A 25,192-nucleotide genomic window follows, 5' to 3' on the forward strand; every position below is an offset into this window, starting at 1 on the left:
AGTTTATTATATCCATGCTTGTTTATGTGAATGGAAACACTGCAGTGGGGATTCATGAGGCAAATACAAATGAAGTTAGATTTTGAAAAATGTTTATTATTACCTACAGAAAAAAGATCAAATTAAGAGGGAAAACATGGACAGGAGACAAGACTGTAGAAAAAAATGTTTTTCTGAAGCGTTATTACAGCATGTTTTTAGTACAATCTGTTACTTTCAAATCAACACCTTCATGTGCGGCGCACTCAAAACAAACCATTTTCACACAACTCGACGTCACGTGAACATTTGAGAAGGAAAAAAGCTCGAACCTTTCAGCTCGTGCCTTCAATCTGCACTGCTGACAGTGTCTTCTGTGCAGAGGGAGAGCGTAAAGGCCAACTCTTTGGTACACTGCACTGCACTCTGCACATCTCGTTTGATTTGACTGTTCGGGTGAGAAATGGTACACGAAGCGATCCAGGTATGAAACAGCATGAAGGTGTCTTCCGCCAACTTGTGCATGAAGTAGAGAAGGAATCTGAATCTTTTTCACATTATATTGTACTGAGTGCTTTTTTTAAGACATGAGACAATGCTGAAACTAACAATGACACTTGGAAAATCATCGATTAGTTTCCTGAAAATGTTTGATTTCAGATGAGTCTCTTCAGACGTGGTGCACAAGTTTAAAATGTATGAAATTTCTGCTTTCTAACCACGTAGTTCAGCCTGAATACAAATGTACAAAAGGTTTTTTTTTACGATAAAGCTAAGAATGTTCCTGTCTCTCATCATGTCTGTTAGCATTATGCTGTTATTAATTCTGAGCACTGGGCACACGTTTGACAGCCAAAGGCATAAAAGCTGGCACAGCTGACATGATGACCAGCAAACAAGAGACAGATTTGGCTTATTAATTCCCTCAACAGTATGTGGTTTTGATGGCAATTTTCATGTCTGTTAACATCCTGCCTGAAGTGCAACTTCACTTTAAATCCGACAGAGTCCATTATCTACAGCTAAAAATAGAGAATAATGTGGTGCAGAAAGAGTTGGAGACAGAAAAAAAAGAGAGCAAGGTCGATAAGTCCTACGCAGCCAGTAAAAAAAAAAGAAAAAAAAGTCATAAATATAGGGAGAGGACCAAGCGTTCCTTCTATCACCAGTGTAATCCAAATCAGGCCAAAGAGTCAGCAGCATTCTGTCTTTTTATTGTATTCATGGAGGTGTGTGTGTAGGTCGCCTCAGAGCCATGACAGGAGGATGCAGGCACAATGCAGTCACAGGGTCTCGCAGACATATATATGTTTGTTTACTGTATGTTTCAGGCCCAGGATCTTCAAAACCTAATTTATCCTTTCACAATATGGAGGGTGGAGGTGTGCACGGGTGGCCTCTAGGATGCGAGCCATGGATGGGAGAGGCACTGGGCCGCTGTGGCCCTCCTTTCAGGCACCAGGTCCAGCATGGGCAGCAGGAAGCTACTGAAGGAGTGCGCCTCGTCTTTGGACCACTCGTACTTTTCTACCAACACATCGAATAAACCCCACGGCTTCAGCTTGGTGATGTGACGCAGGTCGCCTGGGAGAAAAGATTCAATTAAAAAAAATGACAGTAGCTATTAGCCTGTTACATATTAGAGGTATTATATACCTTATAAATGACGTTGTATAATGTGTAAGAGTTGGATGCTTGAATAAATCCACTGCACCACCTCTGAACTGGAAATAGCTGCACCAAATCTAATTTGCAAATTCTCTCATCTGACGGAGCAGATGGCTGTTCCCCTGAGCCATCAGGTGCTCAGTCTGAAATAGTATCTTTTGCACCAAATACCTGAGCATATTCTGAGAGATGAACTGGATTTAGCTGCAGCACACAGCTGGTCGCCAGGCGGGTGTGTTTACCTTTCTTGGTGAAAAACTCCTTGGAGTATTTGCCTGCCAAGATCAGCTTCCGAGGAACTTTACCCAGCAGCTCGATGATTAGCGCTATGTGATCTACAGGGAGGTGGACAAACACACAAAAACAGCTGATGAAGCGCTAAGGTAAACAGACCCATTCCAATAGATGAAGTGCTGGACTCTAGAGCATTTACACTATAATAAAACCTGATGTTTCGGGGACAGATGTCTCAGGGGAAGCCAACACTAACCTTCATCTCTGGAGTAGTCTTCTCCAGAGTGGGGCTCAAACAGATAATCTCCAGTGGCAAGCTCGAAGGCCTGAGGACAAAACCAGACATATTCAATAACCAGCAGTCTGCGGTTTAATCAAACACAAGTCACTGAGTCAGTTGTCATTCTTTTTCTTAAAGCATGTGAGATTGTGTCAATCTCATCTTCAATTTTTTTAGGGTCTGCATTCATTCTATTGTGTGGACCCTGTGAAGTTGTTGAACTGAATACTATGCTCCATAAAAACTCTACAGGCTACCTTAAAGAGCTGAGATACATTCACACTTTGTGTTTCCAGCCAGTGTTAATGACCAGCTCCTTATGGTGACAGGTGCTCAGAGAGTTTGGGACTGTGTGCATGAGTGTTTTACCATGCAGGCTGTGCTCCAGATGTCTGCTGGTGTGCTGTAGCCGGCTCCTGTCAGCACCTCAAGGGAACGATACTGTCGCGTCTGAATGTCATCTGTGAAATGTTTGTGCTGAGAGAAGAAGAGAGAAAAGTCTGAGCTGAGCTGGTGTTTACAGAGTGCGGCTGTTTGAGTTAGGCCAGGTTTAAAGGTCAGATCTAAAGCACAGATCAACTTCACAGAGGACTTTTAATATCCCAACAAGAGTCCCTCATTGAAAAAGTGCTGATATATAGCTGCACTCACCACCCAGCAGGCATTGCCTAAGTCAGCAATCTTCACCTGCAGCTTGTCAGCATTAACAGGCTCCAGAGGGTTTACTAACATACTGCTTGATGCTCCTGTTAGAGAGGAGGAGGAGGAGGTAGAGAAGCAGAGGGAGGAATGGTAGAAAAATTGAGACACCTGAGGGGACAACCTAGATGATCTAAGACAACAGAGCACTCAAGAATGGACTGGGTTATCCTGAGAATAAAACTCAGGATCACATTAAACATGACGACTTCTGAGTTTGCATGTTGCTGATGATAAATTCACACTCACAACGGAGGCTGCTACTGCAGCAGGTATGAAAGTTTGCGGTGGAGGGTTTATTTAACATCATATATATTTACAAGACAGGGTGTCATTGAGGTCACTGCTTCGCGGAGGTTGTTAGAGTGTGCGGGGATAATCAATATGTATTAGCCTGACTAGCACAACCTTTCTGATGCCGCCTGTTCACCTCCAGCTCCCACTGAATACTGAGCAGCCCACGCTTACTGTGCCACTCCAGTGAAAACTGAAAACTGCACCGAAGGTTTGTTCCTCATTGTAATGCATGTTGTGTTTACGTGCAAGTTCAGGCCAATTCTGATTTATACCAGTCTGCACGTTATTGTTGTTATTGCTATTAAATGTGACAGCAGATTGTTGTGCAAACATACTATGTATTCCACACACACACACACACACACACACACACACACACACACACACACACACACACACACACACACACACACACACACACACACACACACACACACACACACACACACACACACACACACACACACACACACACACACACACACACACACACACAGTGACTAACCATTCTGGCCGTCTTCCTTGTCATCGTCTCTTTTGGTTTCCTCTCGAGTGTCCATCTCCTCCTCCTTCTTCTCCTCCTTTTCTCCCTCCTTTAGCTCCACAGTGACAGAGTCTGGGCTGAGAGTGGCAGGGAGCTGCTGCATGTTGTTGTCTGGGTGCCTGGGCGAACCGTTACAGGTCTGATACTCTTCCTTGTTACTTAATGTGTCCTTACTCTCCTTGTTACTCTCTGGTCGATTTGCATTCAGATGGTCCTCCTGCTCCTCCGTCGACTGCTTGGTCCCTTGTGCCTCCAGGCTGCTCTCGCTCTCCGGTGTGGAGGCGTGGCCATTGCAGTTCACCTCCATCCTGTTCTCCTCTTCAGCTGCATTCTCCTTCTGTTCATTTACCTCTGGCAGCTGCTGGGGCTGCTCGTCAGGAGTGGAGTCTGTGGCAAAGCAGAGTGTGGATTTTCTAATGAATGAGACTCTTACGGCCCAAACTTGACCCTTTGATTGAGGTCACATGCCACTGGATGTCATCTATTCTCATTTTTTTAAACCAATAATTCACTAAACACATCTCAACTAGGATGATTCACCTGTGATAGTGTGACTGGCGATGTCTTGCAGGGTGGCAGACATAGAGAGGGTGGCTGAGGAAGCTGTGTCTTCTGTGGTCTCTGTCGTCGTCGTCTCCTCGTCATCCTCCTCTTCTCCCCCTTCAGGTGTTGCTCCTCCCTCCATCTCCTGGATCCTCTTCTCCAGCATCTCCGCCTGCTTCTTTTGCTTCTTCTTCATTTTCTTCTTTTTGTTCTTTGACATTTTGGCCGTCTTGGTAAAGGGAACAAGAGGACCGAGGGAGTAAAAGGAAAATGTGTTGATTCCAAATGCATTTTCTCCTCATGTGACTAGATACAGTAAAAAACAAAAAACAAAAATGTATATATATTTATAACTTACTGGTTTGGGTGCTGGGGCTGTGCTCACTGTAGGAGACAGGAAATATCAGGGGATTGCATTAATGGACGACACATGTGACATATCCTTCGCCTCATTATAATTAGTATTCTGTTCGGGTGGATGAGTTGATTCACACCAAGCCGTACTAATAGACTGTCTCTGCAGCTCACCAGACTCAGCGGGAGTCACACACTCCTCTGAGCAAGCTGGTAATTTCCATAAGCAATCCAGTGCTGACTCATACTGACACACAGCTGAGCGCTCCTCTTTTATTAGAAAGCTTTGCATGCTTTAAAGTCAAAACCCACAAGTTTCTGAACGCTAACGTTCAGAATACGCTAACACACACACACACACACACACACACACACACACACACACACACACACACACACACACACACACACACACACACACACACACACACACACACACACACACACACACACACACACACACACAGGAGGATTATAGCACAGAGCTGGAAAATGCTCTGTGCCTCTTGACAATCCAATCTTAAAATCAAGTTCGATTAAAAACATTAATGACTGCATCAGTTAGTTGTGTTAATGGCAATAACTGAGAGCAATGGCTCACATTCACAGTACATTTAATTAACTAACGTATCATTCAAACACTGAAAGGCACTGGACCAGCAGACCTGTTTGTTGTCAGCAACATGGCGATCAAACTACAAAAAAGCTGCTTAGTGGAGCGCTGAGAAAAGAAAGGTTGTGACCTGCAGAACCAGAGGGAGGTGCAGCGCCAGCCTTCTGCCACTGCGTAGCTTCCGCAGCCATTTTCTTGATGTAGGGCTCGTTGACAGTCAGCAGGATGTTCTCTGGTTTGATGTCTGTGTGGATGATCTTACACTTGGTGTGCAGGTAGTCTAAACCCTGCAGGACCTGCGATGGAGAGAAGTCGGAGCATCAGAAAAAAGGCTGTTCTGAGTCATTCACATCCTTCTCCACCCATCAGGGGCTCTGAGATCTCACACCTGAATGAGCCGAACACTTCTGATGAGTCTCTGGCTTGATTAAACAAAAAAACAAAAAAAAACAGGCAACTCTGATACTTCACTCAAACCGAAACATGCATCATTTTCCCAAATAATAACAACAGTAATGGATACTGTAAAGACAGGTTGTTTCTGTGTAGCTGTCCAGTACCTGTTGTATGATGCTTTTCACACAGGGTAGGGGCAGGCCTTGATAGTTCGACTTGATGATCCACTTCAGTAGGTGATATCCCAGTACCTCAAATACCATACACACATCTGATGATATACAAGGTCAAGGACGACTTTCTGTGGGACAGCTGGTTTAAAAAGTACACAAACTTTTGCGAAGTTTAACTCTGATGCTGACTGACACTATTTGGTACAATCAGTAGGTAATCTGAGGGGATGTAGGCAAAATGATCAAAATGCATCCTTCTTGTTAAACGCCACCTCTCCATCTCCTAGTAGCAGAGAGAGTGCAGCAGCAGAGGGGTTGCTTCCTCAAACATGTTAGTCTAGTCTTCCCGACTCATTGATCCTTTATCTGACTGAGGTTTGTGCAAGTTAGAATCTATGGTCCCGACCACAGCTCTGAAATACCAGCAGCCTAGCTGGGCTGTTTATTGATAAATCAATGGTGCTGTTCTGGGTGCTAAGGCAGCAGATAGATTGTGATGGTCTGTTTGTCTCTCCTTCTCGCCCTTCTGTCAGTTTTATCTTGGATCAATAATATTTGCTCAACCACAGACTATAAATACTCAATTCTATACTATATTGTTCAGAATATTTCTATGATCGTGCTCCTATTGGGCCATCCCCCTTGATAAAAACTAACAAATCACCAAATGGAAGAAATGATGAATTAACATCACTAAGTCCTTTCCCCTACCTTCTCCTGGCTCATACAAGTGGCTTCAATAACCCCATAAAGTCCATCCATGACTATGAACAATCCTTCAGCATACAAATCCAGAGTTAGCTTCATTTTCCAGACGATGTCCAGGCATGTTGCCTGAACACACAGCTGTAGACTGCACAGCGTGGGAGAGACAGTGTCAATACATCGGGGGCTGTCACACTTAAAGACGTGCCAAAGCACACAGCTAGCCTATCGCCAGATGAACATCTGTGATCCACGAATAGTGGCGCAGTGTGTGAATCTGGGGCTGTAATAAAATGCTGGGGACTGTGGACAGCAAAATGACTGGCACTCAAATCGTATCCCGTCACTGCTGTTTGTATTCAAACTCAGTAATTGTCTGGCTGAGATATGTTAATCTTTAAAAGTAATGTCGACACATGTGGCCTTCAAGCACAATAACAAGGATGAGCTAAATTAATGTCTGGCCTGAGGTGATGCAGTCTTATCCTTGGATGTTTGACACTGAAGCAGCTATTTGGCCTGGAATGAATGTAATCAGCATGTCCAATCCATCACACTCAGACAGCAACAGTAGGGAAGGGAAAATGGAAGGACGCCAAGCATTTAAGTTGCTGTTGTCGTGCTGTTCCCTTCCTTCACAGAGCGATGGAAAACCCTCTACAAAGTTAACTATTGGCAAGCACAGTCAGAAACATTTTTAAACAGGCTGTAAAATGTATATAAATGTATGTTTATGTATAGTCTGTCCCTGACTGACACCGCACCACCTGATCATTGCTCTTTATGTGTCATAACTACAGATTCTCTGAGTGTAGGTGCAGCTCTCTACAGCTATAACACGTGTGCACAGATGACACAGAGGCAGTAAAACACACAATAGATTCACACTGAGGGAATTAAACTGGAAAGCAACATAAAACCTGCGCCGTGAGAAGCAGAGACGATGGATACGCAACGTAACAGTCCAGCATAAAGCAAAGATGGAGAGAAAGCAGCACTCAATGTGCTGAGAGAATACACAGCTAAAGCACCCCACATACCAATCAGTCTGACAAAAAATTCAATATAGAGTGAGTCACAGACAATCGAGAGACATCCCAAAGACAGAAATGAATGAAAGAGCGTGGGGAGTTAATCATTAGATAGATCACAGTACATCTCTTTCAAATCAGAGTGGAAAATACTGGCACTGCAACTTTTTCTAACATTCTCTGACTCATATGTAGCTTTACTACGTCATGTGATGTGCTATTTCAGTAAACTTTAAGAGCAAATATTACTGGGACCACAACAGGAAATTGCAGATAAACACTGAATATGCTGGATTTCATATTAAACTGACTGTAACAATCTGGCCACAATACAACATGTTGCGCATTCACAGTCCAGCTGTCTACTAGGTTTTGCTAGTGATTTATTATAAACAAGATATCACTTTGCAAAAGCTGTAACTATCATTAACACTCAAATGTGAAAAATAAGATTGTATATAAAATGAACTGAAAAGTGGACTTTCTCAGTAGAGGATACGAGTCCCATTCATGCCAGAGATTTTGAAGTCGTCTAGAAGCTGCACCACCTTCTCTCTGTTGGGGTCAGCGGGATCCGTGTTTCTCACCTGGAAAAGAAACACAAACACAAACACAAACACACACACGGTTGTGAAAGTTGTGGGCACTGCAGAATGAGTCACTGTGGAAATATTTCTGTCATGATGACTTGTGTGACTCACAGATTTGAGCAGCTTGATCTCATCCAGAGCGGTCTCTGTGTAATGTTCAGCACTTTTCACAACCTTCATGGCCACAAAGCGCTTCTCCCTGAAACACACACACATATAAAATCAGTGGTTTCACTCATCACAAGCACAAGAATTTCCTAGAAATTCCTATACAGAGTAGGTGACATGTCTGATGTTCCTGTCCCTCAACGTGGACAATCATATCCTCAAACATGCATACTGACTCTCTTCTAGCACCTTCTTTTCTGGAAGTGTTACAGCACACTTCACTGCACTTTTGAAGCAGCTGTGGTTTGGTGAAATCCACTCATGACATCTGCAAATCTGCACATCAACGTCTGAATGTCACATATTCAAGTAAGCTGAACTTACTGGATGTCCCAGGCCAGCCACACAGTGGAGAAGTGCCCCCAGCCCAGCTTACGGATCACATGGTATCTCCCGTTGAACAGATCTCCAATCTTCACATGGTGATACCCACCTGACCAAAGAAAGATGCAGACAGGCTCAACGTTGTTTAAAGATTATATGTTGAGTGTGTGAGTATGATAGATTGAAAGAAAACGATAATCACATTCATAAATATGCACACAGATAATAATTAGATATTAAATCATGTTTCATCCAATATGCGTTTTATTGCTAAAATATATGCCAATATTATAAAAAGTACTGCTGTCAGTGCTCTAATACTTTGTCTCCGCCAAACAAACGTGTGAGACGCCCTACCCCTGCAGTAGTCATTGGGGTCCTCCTGCTCGTCATCATCAGAGCCCAGGATCTCCTCATCCTGCTCTGGGAGCGGAGAGTCTGCCTGACCTGGCTGAGAGCCGCCTCCACGACCATGAGGCTCTGGTCTGAGAGGGGATGAGAAACAGAGAGGGAAGGAATTAAAAAGACATGACAGGATTGTAAGAGACAGGGAGGAAGGAAGGAAGTGCAAAGGGATGGAGAATGATGAGAGGAAAGGGGGGAAAGACGTCAGAACAATTGAGAATGTAGTTTCCATAATATGTCATTTTCAGAGATGAGGCATTTCATCAAAAAGCTCACAGTGTGGTTTCATCCAGAGAAACTCATAAGCGCTTTAGTGGAAAATGATGAATTCGTATTTCACCAAAAGTACAACAGTGATCTGTTTCATATATCTGTACTGACATAAGAGTCATATAAGCATAAAGGGACAGAGAGGAAAGCAGTGAGAAATAATAGAGAATGAGCACTTTATTAAAAAATAAAAGCTGCTTTCATGGTTATGGAGAGTGCCTCAGCTGGGAGACTGATACCAGGATCAGGACAGCTACACCAGGTCATTAACACTGAAGATCAATTAGTATCTGTCACTGATACAAGGACAATTTACATGGCAAAACCAAAAACTAATGTCTATTAATCACAGTAACTCTGTCTTGGCAGAAAAAACATCAATTAAATAATAAAACACAACAGCACAAAAGACAATATGTTTAATGTTTGACCTCTTCAGCTTCAGTGATTTTTGTAAATATCTGCTTATTCTGAATTTGATGCAGCAACACGTTTCAAACATGTTGGGACAGGAGCAGCTAAAGACTGGGAAAGATGTGGAATGCTCCAAAAACACCTGTTTGGAACATTCCACAGGTAAACAGGCTCATCGGTAACAGGTGATAGTATCATGATTGGGTATGAAAGGAGCATCCTAGTGGCTCACAAGTAAGGGAGACAAAGTGGTCGAGTGTTTATTTGGAAGATTTCTAAACACTGAAACCTAAAAAGCCTGACAGGAACATCATGATCACCCAGTGTTGGTAAATCCATTACAATGATTTATCAGTCGAGTGCCAAAGTCCCAAATTGCATGTATGATTAATACATACATACATACATACATACATAGAGCTACATTTTATCTTTGACAGGCTAATTGATGTATTTTTGGAAAACGATGACGTTGTGCACGCAGGTTTATGCACCATGTGACCTCAGAAAGCCTGTTACAGAGTCACTGTTCGTCTGTGTAGGACACAGAAACATCACAGTACTGAAGGGGATGAGACCAGCTCAGTGTCCTGGTTAGGACAGCTGCTGCAGAGTGGGACATCTTGAAATCGTCTCTCACCTCGTCCTCTCCTGGCTTGAGACTCTTAAGTCTAAAGTCAGAAAACAGCAGCTTAAACTCAGGGAGCAAACTGACACATTTTAACAACTATCTCCCTGATTTCAAAAGAGCACTAAAGCTTCATTATTCTTCACTATGGCCTATAAAATCTGAGGGTTTATATCCCAAAATTTGCTTTAAATGTCTTTTTTCTACTTCTAAATTTACTATATGTAGAAAACACAACATCACTTTTCTTCTTCTACACACTAACTTTAACTCAGTTCATGGTCCTTCAGCTTTGAAGTGTTATTAAACATATTTTTCTTCAAACCTACCTACTGAGGCTGGAGCATCGCCACAAAACCAAACAGTATTAAACTCTTTCAACCAAGACCTAATATCATTAAACATTAATCGTATTGTTGAATAACTGATGGTGATTCCACGATGCTTAAATGAGCATACTGTGTTATATGAATCTAAACATGGCGGAATAAATTATTAAAACCATTCCTCCAGTTGTTCATTTAAAACAGCTCATTGGAGAGTGACAGAGACCATGTTTGTTCCCATGAAAAGACATTTTACAAACATGTACAACAAAAGACAGGCTGTGAAGGTGCAGCATGTAACTACAACCAGCACTCCAGAGGAGAGCATCCACCTGATGCAGCTGCACTATTACCTGGCAACACGACATGCCCGACCTGAAGCAAATTATCATCCCACATCATCACGTGTTCTTTGTTGCAGGATTTATGAACCAAATGACTTGTTTCTGGATAAACTGAAGAGCTTTTAGTTTGTTAGACTGACTCCACTCTTGGTGCTGTCCATGGTGCTGAAAGAAGAGACTTCACCATCTCACTGACTCCAACCACAGCGAAACAAACACGTCATATAACAACAATGAAGAACGTCCACACCTTTGAACCAATCAGTAACAGCTATCTCGTGTCCGCCAATCAGTCCAATTTTAAGAATAGCACATTAATAATGCATCATTTCCAAAGTTCTGTCAGTTATATCAGTGGCATGGACAGATGACCCAGGGCATCATACACATTCATCCAGTCCTTCCACGCAGTAAATGACCATAAAAAAACAAGATAATAATTCTGGGTATCGTTAAAAAAAATACTGGTGCTTTTCTCTGCATCACAGCAGACCGCTGATCACGGCGCACTGTGGAGGTAAGAACAGCTAACAGCGAGAAATCCTGATCTCTGCATGCAGTGCAGACAGATGTTCGCCCTCACAAGCAACATCATCTTTTCTTCCCACCATTTCAAGCCTGAAATAATGAGACGGCAGTCTAACACACAAACAGTCAGAGCCATTTGCAGAGCACATCAGTCCTGCGTGCTATACATTTGGACTTGGTGTTCCTGAGTCAAACAGCAAACACAAGGTGGTACTGAGGAGGATTTGGAGCTAATTAAAGCAAGTCGCATATGATCTCTTAAGCTCTGAGAGGGTCTAAGCAGATGACTTTGGCACATATCCTCTGTTTAATGCATTTACAGTCATAGCTTTAATTTGAATTTGACAGTGGAGGCAAAAAAAGGGTTTGATTGCTTCTGGCTGATGATACTTTGTTGAGATCTGCTCCCAAAAACATTGTTAACGTCATGAGGATTAATATGACTAGCTAATCAGTTCATTGGCTTAAGTCTGAGCAGAAGGAGCACTTTGGATGCATCTCAGTAAAAACATGCTTACAGAGCTGTGTCATGCTCAGCCGCCTGCAGAACTCAACTGTTTGTTACTGTTCCTGAGGGGGAAAAAGGTAATTAACTAATGTTGAGCTGAAGTCAGAGGTGCAGACGTTAATTAATAAAATAGGTCCTTTACTATTTTCACAACAAAGGGGTTGGTTTCAAAAAAGTCCAAGGTTTTTCTTTGGAGCCTCGGCAATTCAGGGTTTTTGACAGGAAACTTTCTATAAATGCAGCCAGTGAAACATAAAGTGCCAGTGCTGCAATTTCTGCTAGCAAATCTGCCAACATGTACACTGCATCTGAGATGTATCTGCAATAATTCAAATACCAGTCATGTTGGAACGCTCATTTCTAGAGAGCATCCTCCTCGGAGACAAGACTTGAATTATTATTCATTCTGTGATGTTTATTCTTCATATTCACCCATCTGCTGTGAGATTTTTCTCTCAGTTCTTCATAAGAAAAGGTGTGACTGGAGTGGGCATACCCACAATTTTTCATTTGCTTAAAACGTTTTCAGCCAACAAATTGTCTGGGTCTGGGGAGCAGCATTTAAGCAAGCAGACACCAAAACTGCTTCAATGTTTTGGGCTTGCAAATTGTACTGTAATTAACTGCAGCGTTACCATTACTTAAAAACGAATGTGCTGCCTTCGGTCTTCTTCTTGGCTGGACTGTGATTGTGGCTTAAGCAATTTCAGCACTTTTTTGCAAGAACACTGTCGGCCCACACACTGTGCAGCAAAGGCGAAACAACACTACATCTGTTCATTTACTTGCATACATACACACAGTGCAGAAATCCAGTGAAACACTACCTAGGTCAATCTCCGCTCATCTCAACGGCTTCCACTTGCTTTCCTGCTTGCTGTGTCTCAAATACTAACACACACTCCCCCCACACACAAGCTAATGATAACTGCAGTGAATAAGAAGAAGACAACAAGAGATTTAATATTAGAGGGAAAAATGGGAAAAGTTTTAAAAAAATGAAGATAATCTCTATTTAATCTCTATTACGCTGCACATTGTTGTGACCTGGCTTTGGTGGATATATATGAAGAGGTTAAAACACCTGGTCTTGAATAAAAAAGGAAAAGAAGATTTTATTTGACCAACATTTTTTTTAGTAAAAATGGCCAAAGCTGTTTTGTTGGCTAGAATTCACTGAAAATAAGAGGGACTTTTCCATTACAGGACGAGGACTAGATCTAAACATAGCGGCCAAATGAGCACTATTCTCAGTGAATAAAGAGCAAAAAAAGAGATGGAGGAACAGAACGGTGGAGGTTAGAGGGACAACGTCTACATGAGAGAAAACAGCAGAAATACAAAAATATTTAGCAAATAGTACAGTGCGATATGACTATATATATCATGTGAGGACAGAAAAATGCTCATACATTATGGTCTAATGAATATTCCATTGAGTCACAAATCACACGCTTTCAGACAATATATTTTGCACGGCAGGGATGCAGGCAGGAAATCTGCATGAAGGCAAAACAAACATGGAGGAGAATGAAGATGACACAAAAAGTGGTAAATCCAACCAACAAGGAGCTCGTACCTAATAGAGGGGCTACTTCTGTTGCACTGACGAGGTTTAGATCTGAAAACTCTGCAACAGACCAGAAAACCGTTTTCTTTGCAAATTATGCAGAGGAAAGGTCGCACAACAGACTGAAACACCACCGTCCTCTTTCACCAACTGCGCAAGAATCATGTCAAACATACTTAACTGAAAACTTGCACAAACGTTATAAAGAAAAGGAGAAAAGTGATCAAATATAAGTAAGGAGCATTTATTTATCAAGTATTTAATTCAAAATGTAACAGGAAATAGGGCTTAGCTTTTTTCTGTTTTCATTGAATTTCAGAAAATGTGCTGCATCGTGATGTATCAATTTTTGGACATGAAATGACCGATATCAGGATATGAGAGTTTGATCATATTGCACAGCCCTATGACATAAAAATTACAGGATTTTGAACCCGGCAAGTGCTGCAGTACATAGACAGCTGGACAGAGACAGTTCAGTGTCCTCGAAAGGCCAGACAACATGCAGATGAACAAAACGCAGCATACTTCAAGGACTTCTGCAACACTTGAAACACCTGGAGCTGTCTCGAGTCAACCTCACTCTGTGGTCATCACGACTGCCCACACTCACACACACAGATCCTGCTCTTACCTGCAAGATGCACGGATGCCCATGGGACGTGATGGAGGAAGGAGGACAGGAGAGAGCACAGGTGTTAAAAAAACCCTCTCACTCCATCCGCCAGGAGAAAAAAAAGCAAAGAAGCCCAAAAAGAAAGAAAAGGTGAGGGATGGAGAGTGAAAAGTAGAGTGGAGGAGCAGGACAGTGCGATGAGTGCTGATAACTGAAAAGCAGAAATGATAGAGGAAGGGGCTGACAAACAGGAGAGAGGAAGATGAGGAAGAAAGAGGATGGCAGGGAAGGAAGAAGAGAAAGAAGAGAAATGCAGAGGCTCTGCTGTAGGCTGAGTCCTGGAGGACAAGACACCACTGCACACTCGCTGACTCTCTCGCTCACTTTGTCTCTCTCTCTCTCTCTCTCTCTCTGCCTCTCTCTGCCTCTCTCTCTCTCTCTCTCTCTCTCTGTCTGACCGAGAACTCTCCTTGGCTGTCGTCAGCCTCTGGTCCGGCCCCCTTCACTGACAGCTGGGAGATGATTGGGTGATGCAGTCCAGCACTGCATTGCAGGTGAGGGACGACATCAGCCCCCCCCCCCCTTGTCTGTCCAAAACAACACCATTCCTGCTGCCCCTCCTCTGTCTGTCCATCATCATCATCATCACCTCATTTCATGCGCCTGCCATTCCAACTATGTTTCACTCATCATTTTCTCATGCACCAAAATAGCAATGCTACCCACCCACTCTGTTTGTTGTACATGCACAATACCCCAGCCTCTGCAGGACTTGCCCTTCATGTTAAAGTGGTGGGTGATCCATGTTCTACTTCACAATCTTAGATGAATGAAAACAGATTAATTATTCATGTCAATTTTTTAAATGCATTTTTTTTTTTAAACTTGTGCTACTATTTTTTGTTTTTCAGTCTGTACACAATCGCTGGCTTCACACTGCAGAAGCTTCAGAGGACAACCCTGCACTACCGGAGGCACGTGACCAAAATTTTTGACCTCCCTCTCAAGTAAATCACAGTTTACTTCATTTGTGTAATGATTTATTTCAGAAAATAAATTTAAATTTAAACACGTGAGAAGAGTTGGTGAGGGCTGCATGTGATTTCTGATGGTGGCCTTGACTTAATTTATCATCACTTTTCTTTTTCCATCAGTGCTAAATCACATAATCCCTTTCACAGATTACATTCCTTTTCTTTGCTCATTACAGAGTTCAATCCATTCTCGAGTCTGAGATGAGGAAGAGTTAAATAAACACCTCCTCAGTCAGATCCAATCACAGACACCAAACTCCTTATTATGAGGACCAATACCAATCTGAGTTAGTCATTCATGCTTGCGTCAGTGATATGTCATTAAAGTATTATTAGTATGTCTGAGGTTTTTGCCATTCTAGCAGTGGAGCAGCAAGATATCTACTTAACCAAGGTGTTATCAGGGATATGTAAGATACCAAATTAGATAATGAATCAATACAGTGCCATGCAGCTTCTTAGAGATAAGCAGCACCTGCGCACCAAAGGACCAGGTGCAGACATGCTCTGGTGCGCTGAACGAACTAAAGTATTTGGTCAATCCAGTCCATTGTCCACATTTGTGAAAAAGTGACAAGCTAGACCTTCTCCTGCACTAGCTCATGTAAATACTTAGTACTCACAAGAACATCCGTATGTCTTTAAAAGATATGTGGAAGAGACTTCATAGATACACACATATGCACCAATACCATGCAACAGATAGTGTCAGCATACCTCCAAATGTTGGAGTAATAGTAAAAAGAATCCATAGAGCATGAAAGCCTGCAATAAAATCCAAAAGATTAAATGGGTCAGTCGTACATTTTATTCAGTGTGTCTGACAACTCCACCGCTGCGCACATGTGAGGTGTTTACTGATCAACCTGCTGGGCTCAGTGTTTACACGCAGCAACTCAGAAGTTTGTAAGTTAATGTTAATGTGATTAGTTACACCTGTGCTTTACCTGTTAGGACAAATCAAATGTTTGCTGTGGAAAAAAGTCTATTTGATAGCTCTTGGAAACCAGTGGAATTTGTTTTTCATAATTTTCCAAAAACTAATCAAATAGCAAAATTAAAAGAGAAATCAAACCTTTGCTTTTTTCACAGGAACACAAGCTAATTCCTCTTCTGAAGTGTCTTCAGACTCTTGGGACACCAGTAATAGAAGACGATCTGAATTTTCTTCTAGATGATGAAGGGCCGGATACATTTCATTGTCAAATTAGAAAATTGAGTACTCACTGACCACTAAATAAAGTAATACAATGTTCAATGACACTAATGCGAAAATCAAGTGACAGGGAGAGCGTCCATGTTGCATCTGTGCACAAAGATTTACTGCAGCCTCACAAAGTCCAACAACAATCCCACTGCCAACATTTGACGTAGTTCTTGCTTTGCCATAACAAAACTAGTCAACCTTTACACCTCTTTAAACCATTTTTGTAAGCTGATTCTGAAACTGCAGCACACAAAGAGTCTAATAATTGGTTTAGCTGCAGCCTCTGCCACATTTCTCAACAGGAAAGCGACTGTGCCAATGAGCGCTGAAATCTAATACAGAACCACTAGCACTTGACATCTCCATCACTCCTGTGCTCACATCTGACATGACAGAGTGTGTCAGTGTCTCCTGGTTTCTCCTGGCTGTTTTGTTTCCACCCATCCAGCCCTATCACATCTCGGGAGCAAAATAAACAAGGGCACAGAGGAAGAAAGAGCTCTTGGGGATGGAGTGTGGCCAAAAAGTTGACATCCTCCTCTCCTTTTCCTCCCCTTCCTCCAGATAAAATCAATGCTAAGTGCCTGGGCAGCAGAATGAAACCGCACTAGGTAACTGTACTGAGGGTGCATTGCACACAAAGTGTAAATCAGTGTGCTGCAGCACTGTCACTTTAGCACCCCAACACCTGCTGAAAGTATGCACATCATGCAAGGTGTCATGGTTTTATTTTCATGCCTGTCACTGACAGCTATTTTCCATATGCAGTGATATGCACATTAATTCTGGAGGATACATCGAAATCCTGTTTCACGAAGGCAGTCTATCCCTGAAATGTTGAGGAACATTTCCTGCATGGGGTCTTGGATGAATGGGAGCAGGGACTGATACTCAGGGAAATCTGTCCTGCCATTTTCCCACCTCAAGACTTAGCAACGTTTCAGGGAAAATGCTGTTTTGTGAGGGACAAGCACATAAAGGGTTACATCAGTCTGATGAAAGACACTTTCACAAGAAACAAGCAAACCAATCACACGACTCTGCTGATGACAAATTTGAATCTGTGATTTGTGTCTGCGTACATCCAGAGGTGCCCTATCATTGTTGTCTTCTCTTATTTTTATGGCTGTTGGCATGCATAAGTGTTGCATTACCACCATCTGCTGGACTTTCCCTTGCCCCACCTATTCTTGCATTGCCATGGCACAGGAGGGAAATGTTCCTGAATATGTCACTATCTTTGTATACACAAACAGCACCAGTTAAACCACTGTAGGTTTACTCAGGTCACAAAAACAAATGCCTTCACAAAGCCTGGAAACCCAAATATCTTCACTGTCAGAAGCAACCAGCCTCGTCGCAGATCAGCGATCTTATCAGATGATCTGTGGTTCAATCCCTGGCCTCTGCAGTTTACATGTCGAAATATCCTTGGGCAAGACACTGAAAACCAACAAATTGCTCCCAATGCTGTGCCATCTGTGTGTGAGTGTGTGTGAATGGATAACACTCATAATGAGCGAATGTGAACGTGAATGCAGACTTTTGTTGAAAAAACGCTTTGAGTGGTCTTCAGACTACAAAAGCACTACATAAAAACAGTCCATTTACCATTTGCCATTCCCCTTCAGAGTCAACACACACACAAAAATACTTCTGTCAACTGATGGGATGGGAAAGAAGGGTAGTCGTTAACCTGCAGGGTGAGGACAGAGAGCAAGACTGAGAGACAGAAGGGCACAGAGCTTTAGTGGGCTGCAGATGATAAAAGATTTGATGGGTTATGTAATGAACTGCAGCTATGGCTGGGAGAGAAGAGGGAGAGATAAAAGCAAAATGCAACAGGGAGCAACTGTGCTGGTAAATACTCTACAATGCTGGCTATTCCTGTTCAGTCTCCTGAGTGCATCTTGTCCTAAAATTACACCTGAAGCATAGAAAGTTAGAGAAACAAGTGGTTTCATGTCTGAAGTAATGCCAAAGAAAATATGATATTGTAATGTAGAGATACAGTAAAAGGGTGGGCGATAATCTCTTTCAAAAGTTGGAAGCACAAATCCACCTGGAATATTATCAGTCCTATTCTAGCTCTCTTACACACACTGCAAAGCAAAATACATGAAACAGGTAGTCAAGCACCTTGTAAAGCAACAGCCAGCCACTGCTCCTTAATGAAAAATGGATCAGCCCATCAGTAATTCTGCCCAATTCTGTGTAAACTGGCATCTGGGGCACACACACAAACACATACATACATACACAAACAGTACTACGCTGAAAAGCTCCCACCATCACAGATACAACAAGCAGCACAAACACGAGACAACGCTTTTGCATCTATTTTCCTTCACCCTGGCCTCCTCTCTCGCTCTCATACATGAATACAAACAGAAAACTTACGCTACTCACTTGCATGTTAGACCACTGGCTAGCTTCACCACAGCTGTGTTGATGGAGAAGATCCAGTCCAGGAGCCACATGACCCACAGGACACAAGGCCAAAGCTTTGTTACACACCTTTCTATACTGAGCCACACTTGGCAAAAGGCGAGCAGCACTCAGACCAGGTCTGCTCTCCTCTCCCACTGAAAAGTGGCTGCTGCGTCCTACCAGCTCAGCAGCCAAAACAGAGCGACTGACACGAGAGAGTGGGAGGGAAGGAGCGTGATGGGAGGGCAAGAGAGGGAGAGAGTGAGGGGAGGTGATTTATGCTTGGCTGCTCTCCACTTGCTTGATGGTTATGGACAGAAAATCTGCATTTTCTGTCAGCATTTTACAATGACAGTCTGAAAACTGCTGCTCTGAATCAACCCTGGAATAAACTTTAAATTACTGCACCACAACAAGTAGGAGAAACTGTAGCCTAGCTGGAAAGATTAGCCTCATGGCTGTGAGTATTGATGTAGGATGCGATGAGGCTGCTGTGTCTAAGTCATTCAGTTATTTTGAAAGAAAAGCATAACCTTTGGCCAACGTGCGTATTCTCTGAGGCTATTGTATAACGTGGTAATAGTCATCACTTACTTTAAAAAGGCTGGCAAAGGAAACAAGAAAATATCACTTATGACTCATGAAAATAAATACAAATATTTTGCATTTTATTATTTTGCATGCTCTTCCACCCTGAGTGAATCACAAAGTGGGACCATGATGAAGAAATCAATTATTCAACCCACTTCACTTCTAAAATGTTGTGATGTTGAAGCTTTAGGCTATAATGATTTAATCAATTCATTAATATTCATTTTTTCCCCTCATCAATCTACACTCTTTACCCCATGATGACAAGCAAAAACAGGATTTTAGAATTTAGTTTTTTGCAAATTTTTCAAAGAGGATAAAACTGAAATATTACATTAACATCCAATATTCAGACACTTAGGTACTTCATTGAAGCACCTCTGACAGCGCTTAAAGCCATGAGTCTTCTTGGGTGTGACACAACAAGCATTGCCATTCAACTCTGCAGACTCTCTCAAGATCTGTCAGGTTGGATGGGGACTTGGGCTTATTGAAGCAATTCGATTAAAGACATAAAACTATCACCTTTCAGTACCCAGCCCTAAAGAGAACCTTTAGTGGACAGCCATTTCCAGGTCTCTCTAGATATGTTCCAGTGGGTACAAATCTGGGCCACTCCCCCAGTCCCTGCTGCTGAAAAACACCCCCACAGCATGATGCTGCCACCACTGTGCTTCACCTCTGAGATGCTGTTGCACAGCTGATGAGCGGTACCTGGTTTCCTCCAGACATGACGCTTAGAACTAGACAGTTTCATCTTGGTTTCTTTGGAACAGAGAACCTTATCTCTCAGTCAGCAAGTCCTTCAGGTGCTTTTTCTCAAACAGCATGCAAGTTTTCACGCGTCTTTCATTGAGGAGAGGCTTTCGTCTGGCCACTCTGCCCCAAAGCCCAGATCGATGGAGAGTTGCAGTGATGGTTGTTCTTTAGAAAGTTTCTCTCACCACACAGGATCTGTAGAACTCAGCTTCAGGTGAACATCCTCCCTTTTCTGAGGCTCTTCTCTGCCATTTACTCAGTTTGGTCGGAGGGCCAGCTCTAGCGAAAGTCCATGTTGTTCCAAACATCTTCCATTTAAAAATTATGGAGCCCACTGTGCCCTCAGGTACCTTGAATGCAGGCAGTTCCTTTGACCTCATGGTTTGGGTTTTGCTCTGATGTACATCGTCAGTCATGAGACCTTATAAAGACAGGTGTGTCCTTTTCAAATCATGTTCAATCAATGGAATTAATACAGGTGGGCTCCAATCAAGGTGAATATCAAAAGAAGTAGGAGGTGCCTGAGCTAAATCTGACATGTCATAGCACAGGGTCTGAATACTTATGTTTTGCATGTTCAGTTGAATACATGTTAAGTAACTGAAGACTGTCGAACAATTACGCAAGAATAAAGCTGTCAAGACAAAAAGGGTAAGTGGACTAGTGTGGTGGTAGAGAGGAGGAAATGAAAGGGACAAAGGCATGGAAGTATGCTAATATGGCTAGTTCATTAGAAGGGATGTGAAAAAAGTGAAGCACAAACAGGTGAAGCTTGAGTCTAGTCTTGTGAAATGTTAAGTGGAGAAATAGAAAGAGAAGGTTGTAAACCTGGGATAATAGCGACCGGTAGTTGGCGATACTGTGGTGGTCAATGAAGAAAATAATGGATAGCTGATGAGAAAGACGAGTGAAATAAGGAAAGAAATCTAAAGAGGAGAGCAGAATTAAAATGGAAGAAAATTTCTCATCTCACAAAACAAAATCACATCAGAATCTGACGGTCATCGATCAAGTTTCTGCAGGTATAACAAGCAGGTGACCTGAGGACAGGCCACAGTGGGTTTGTGTGAGGCTGGTTCATTTGACTCAATCTGGTACTTTGTTCTTTGGTCTCTTTGTTTGCTTTTAGTTACAGGCAGTGTTGTCATCTATTGGAATTTAATGCAGCAATGTGGTTAATTAATGTCAGAAAACCCAAATTATTTGTTGTTATTGTTTGTGATATTGTGAGAATAAATCTGAGGTCCAGTTTGCTCCTGTTCATTTTTGTTTTACAGACCACATTTAGCATGAGGTATTTAAGATAAGATAAGATAAGATAAGATAAGATAAGATAAGATAAGATAAGATAAGATAAGATAAGATAAGATAAGATATACCTTTATTAACCCACAGGGGATTTTTCAGGTATTACAGCAGCAAAAGTGGATAGCAAACATAGAGGGCATCAGTAAAAAGGACATTAAATACCAAACCAAACAATAAAAACAAGGAATAATGAAATATGAACAAACAGTACTGATATTGCACATTAATATGAACATTGCACATTGATATGATTGATGTGATTGCACATTGATATGAACATTGCACATTGATATGATTGATGTGATTGCACATTGATAGGATTGCACAGTGATATGAATATGAACAATCAGTGCTGACATTGCACATTGAATTATAGTACTCCTGACTGGAGTTTTGATAGTGAATAGGTTCCTATATTGCACACAGGAATTGATATATTGCACCTTAAGTTGAAATTTCAAGTATTTCAAGCATCAATAAGAATAACAATATACAGAGTCTGAAAATATTAACAGATTCTAACTGAACAGAAGCAACATGCCACCAGTCCATAGAAATGTCATCAATAACTGTCAATGCATGTCATGTGGTTTTATACCTTCATTATTTCATCACAGGCACTAAAGGCTCCAATAATTAAGCGTGGTACTGCTCTTCTGTGGACATTTTTATTTGAAGTGTAACCACTGGAAATTCTTTTTGGCTGGATTTTCTTTTATCGCAAAATAACATGCAGCTCTTTCAAGTAAGGAAGGAAAAACGCCAGTTTTGACGTCCCTTTTCAGTTCTTGAACGCAGCCCAACCCTGGACTTGTTAAAACAAGTTTTGGTGCTGGCTGCAGCGCATCCATTGTTGGTATTTTCTAGGACTCAGCAAGAAGTAATAACCTCCAAATTAAGTACTGGCAGAACTGGCAGTGCTACTATATTTGTTCCCAACACATTACTGTTACAGCTGTATCTTTTGGCAGATATAACATTTAACATCTTGAAGACATCACTAAATTAACTCACACAGTGACACAGCCCATTTTGTGCAACTGTTTGGGTTGTTATGGTGTTCATATTGCCACAGCAAAATCAGTCTCTCATCAAGCACAAGTGGACTGGGAATTAGTCAGTCCAAATAAGAGCTCCTGGACAATCTCACTGCTCATCAGTGGACACTTCAGGGAAAAAAAAACTCTGCTCTGGTTCCGTTTGAGGAGTTAACCCAAAAAGTGAGCTCCTCTGATGCCTTGGCATCATGTGTGACTGTGCTTCACAGACATTTGACCAAAGAAACAGGCGAGAACCATGGCATCATAAACAATGAAGGAAAACTTCAAGAGATGGTTCACTGACATGGAAAAAACACTCTACTGCACTGTAACTGCTCTCGATCTGCGTAGTGTGTACGTTAGGGGTGGGTATTGCCAAGGACCTCACGATACGATGCGCATCACGATACTTGAGTCACGATACGATATGATATGATATTGCGATATCCAAATTTTGCAATATATTGCGATATTCTACATAGTTCACTGAAAAATGTAAAAGGCATCATGCATCTTAAAATCCGAGTTGTATGTACATCAGATGATAGTGATAATTAATGGGACAATCGGAGTCAAAACAATGTAATTCAAATTATCCATGCCATTTTATTGTAACTATACAGGTGCAAGTTGCAACATATTTGCATGAACAACATGAGCTGAGCTAATATGTCGGGGTGGTGCCGTACTAAATGAATTTGCTGGTTTGTTGTGTTACCCGAATATCTAATGGGAGCGAAACAGTGTTTGCAAAGAGTGTACTCTTTGTCCAGCTCACTGTGTGTTTCTCCTTTCCTTTGGAATCCAAAGTACCTCCAAACATCTGCCTTAAAGTTCGAGGGCATCTCTAGTTTAACATTACCAGCCATACGTGCTTGTTTTTTTCTGGCTCCACTTCCTCACTGCAACCGCCAGGGGAAAAACAGAGAAGAAGAAGAGTGCCTTGCACTGAGGTAGCGGTACAGCGACACCCCGCAGAAGTCGTACTGGACTTACAACCCGTCTGAAAAATGATTTATTAATTAAAAAATATCGATATTCAAATTTTGAATATCGATATTGAATCGGAAGACAAAGTATCGCAATATATTGCCATATCGATATTTTTGCCCACCTCTAGTGTACGTGCATGCATTTGTGTGGGTCAGAGCATGGGTGTGTGTGTGTGTAACATATTAGAACTGTAATGGTATTGTTAAGTACTCAGTATCAGCAAGTACCCAAATGTAAATACTTGCACTTGCTTGCAATGCAGCCCTCGAAACTTCAGACGATGTTCACAGTACATCACGTGTAACTATACATATACTTGGAAAAAATGATTCCAACTCACTTTTTCTTTATTGTTCACCTTGAAATGTCAACTCTAGTCCACTTTAGAGGACCACTGTGAGTAATTTGCAGAGTGGATCTAATTATAGCAAATCAAGCACCAAAGGTGCTTGACAGCACTGTGCAAGCAAATATTCCCTCAAGTATGACTTCATTACTATTCATAATATTGGATTTGTGTGCTCAAAGGTCAAAGTCCTTCTTGTACTTTTGTGTGGTCATTTTTAGCACGCCTTAAACTATAATGCAAATGGGCTGCAAGTCACTAACTTTCAGCTACATTGTGACGTTGCATCCACCAAACGCTCCCTCTTATCACATACTAACAAGCATATCACACTATTTCATTTTGGTAAATGATAAAGAGAAAGTTTAGAGCTAGGTGAGAACATGCAGCTGAGCGCTTCTCATTTGTGATTTCCCTGCTTTTTGTTTACAGGCCAGAGAAAGCAAACAGCGATATGAAAACAAGCAGAACTCTTAAACTTACTTTTTGCCAGGTTTCCTGGGCTTTGTCCTTTTCTTCCTTGCTTGCATTGCGAGTACTAAAGAAGTAGAGAGAAAACAGATTAAATGTAACACAATAACTAACCCCGAACCACGCAGACACTATGTGGTTGCTCAAAGCTGAAACGGCTATTTCGTGGTTTTGGAGGAGAACATGTTGTGCCCCGGGCAGCAGGTGTAAAAACCCCGTAGTTACGGGTTACATTAGCATCTCTGAGTGGCTAACAGTTAGCAGGTTACGTAGCCGAAGTAAGAGCCCTCCGACAGGCTAAGTAAACCGGCCTGGGCGGTGTGTTGTCCCATGTAAGAGGTATTTTAAGTTAGCTGCTAACAGTAATGTGGTGCTGTCGACTGCGAACCCCACACATTTTGTCCATTATCGTGCCGAGTCCTTGTATACATATATATAAACAGCTTTATGGACGCTGTATCTTATTTTTTCCTCTAACGCGGATAAAAGTTTTGGCGCAGACTTGTCCACGATCAGATGCTAGTCTGTTGGCTAGAGCTAGCATACCGTTAACACACACATACACACACAGCAGAGCGCATGGTGTACTTTTACTTTTCATCAACTGTTACGTGGCTTGTTACAGCTGTTAAAATCATTATGAAGAATTCACTTGGCAGAGAAATGTCTGGAAGAAAAGCGTGTGTATTTCTTGTGCTGTGTGTAAAAAGCATTTAGGAATAGCAAGTTAAAGCGTTACCTTTTCTTTCCATGCTGATAACCACTCAGGAGAAAAGCTGCGTTCACGAACAGTTGGAAATGTCGGT

The 25,192-nt window shown here is 42.0% G+C and overlaps 1 protein-coding gene across 4 annotated transcripts; it reads right to left on the minus strand.

Annotated features, from left to right (window-relative positions):
* Nucleotides 1-77: 77 nt before the first annotated feature.
* Nucleotides 78-25,192, minus strand: srpk1b (SRSF protein kinase 1b). Of its 4 annotated transcripts, XM_070958622.1 has the most exons (16): nucleotides 25,126-25,192; nucleotides 24,399-24,453; nucleotides 8,956-9,083; nucleotides 8,599-8,707; nucleotides 8,218-8,305; nucleotides 8,016-8,103; nucleotides 5,772-5,878; nucleotides 5,342-5,507; nucleotides 4,603-4,628; nucleotides 4,242-4,473; nucleotides 3,663-4,088; nucleotides 2,813-2,907; nucleotides 2,531-2,638; nucleotides 2,138-2,207; nucleotides 1,890-1,982; nucleotides 78-1,563 (listed from the first exon to the last, which is right to left on the minus strand). In XM_070958622.1, exons 1-16 carry the CDS (start codon nucleotides 25,136-25,138, stop codon nucleotides 1,379-1,381), a joined length of 1,989 nt encoding a protein of 662 aa, XP_070814723.1. In that variant the 5' UTR covers nucleotides 25,139-25,192; the 3' UTR covers nucleotides 78-1,378. The 4 variants fall into 4 exon arrangements, with proteins under 4 accessions (XP_070814723.1, XP_070814722.1, XP_070814724.1 ...); XM_070958621.1 differs by lacking the exons at nucleotides 24,399-24,453; nucleotides 25,126-25,192 and adding an exon at nucleotides 18,858-19,081; XM_070958623.1 differs by lacking the exons at nucleotides 24,399-24,453; nucleotides 25,126-25,192 and adding an exon at nucleotides 14,226-14,711.

Source organism: Chaetodon trifascialis, chromosome 3 (genome assembly GCF_039877785.1).
Source record: "Chaetodon trifascialis isolate fChaTrf1 chromosome 3, fChaTrf1.hap1, whole genome shotgun sequence".
Lineage (NCBI taxonomy): Eukaryota > Metazoa > Chordata > Actinopteri > Chaetodontiformes > Chaetodontidae > Chaetodon > Chaetodon trifascialis.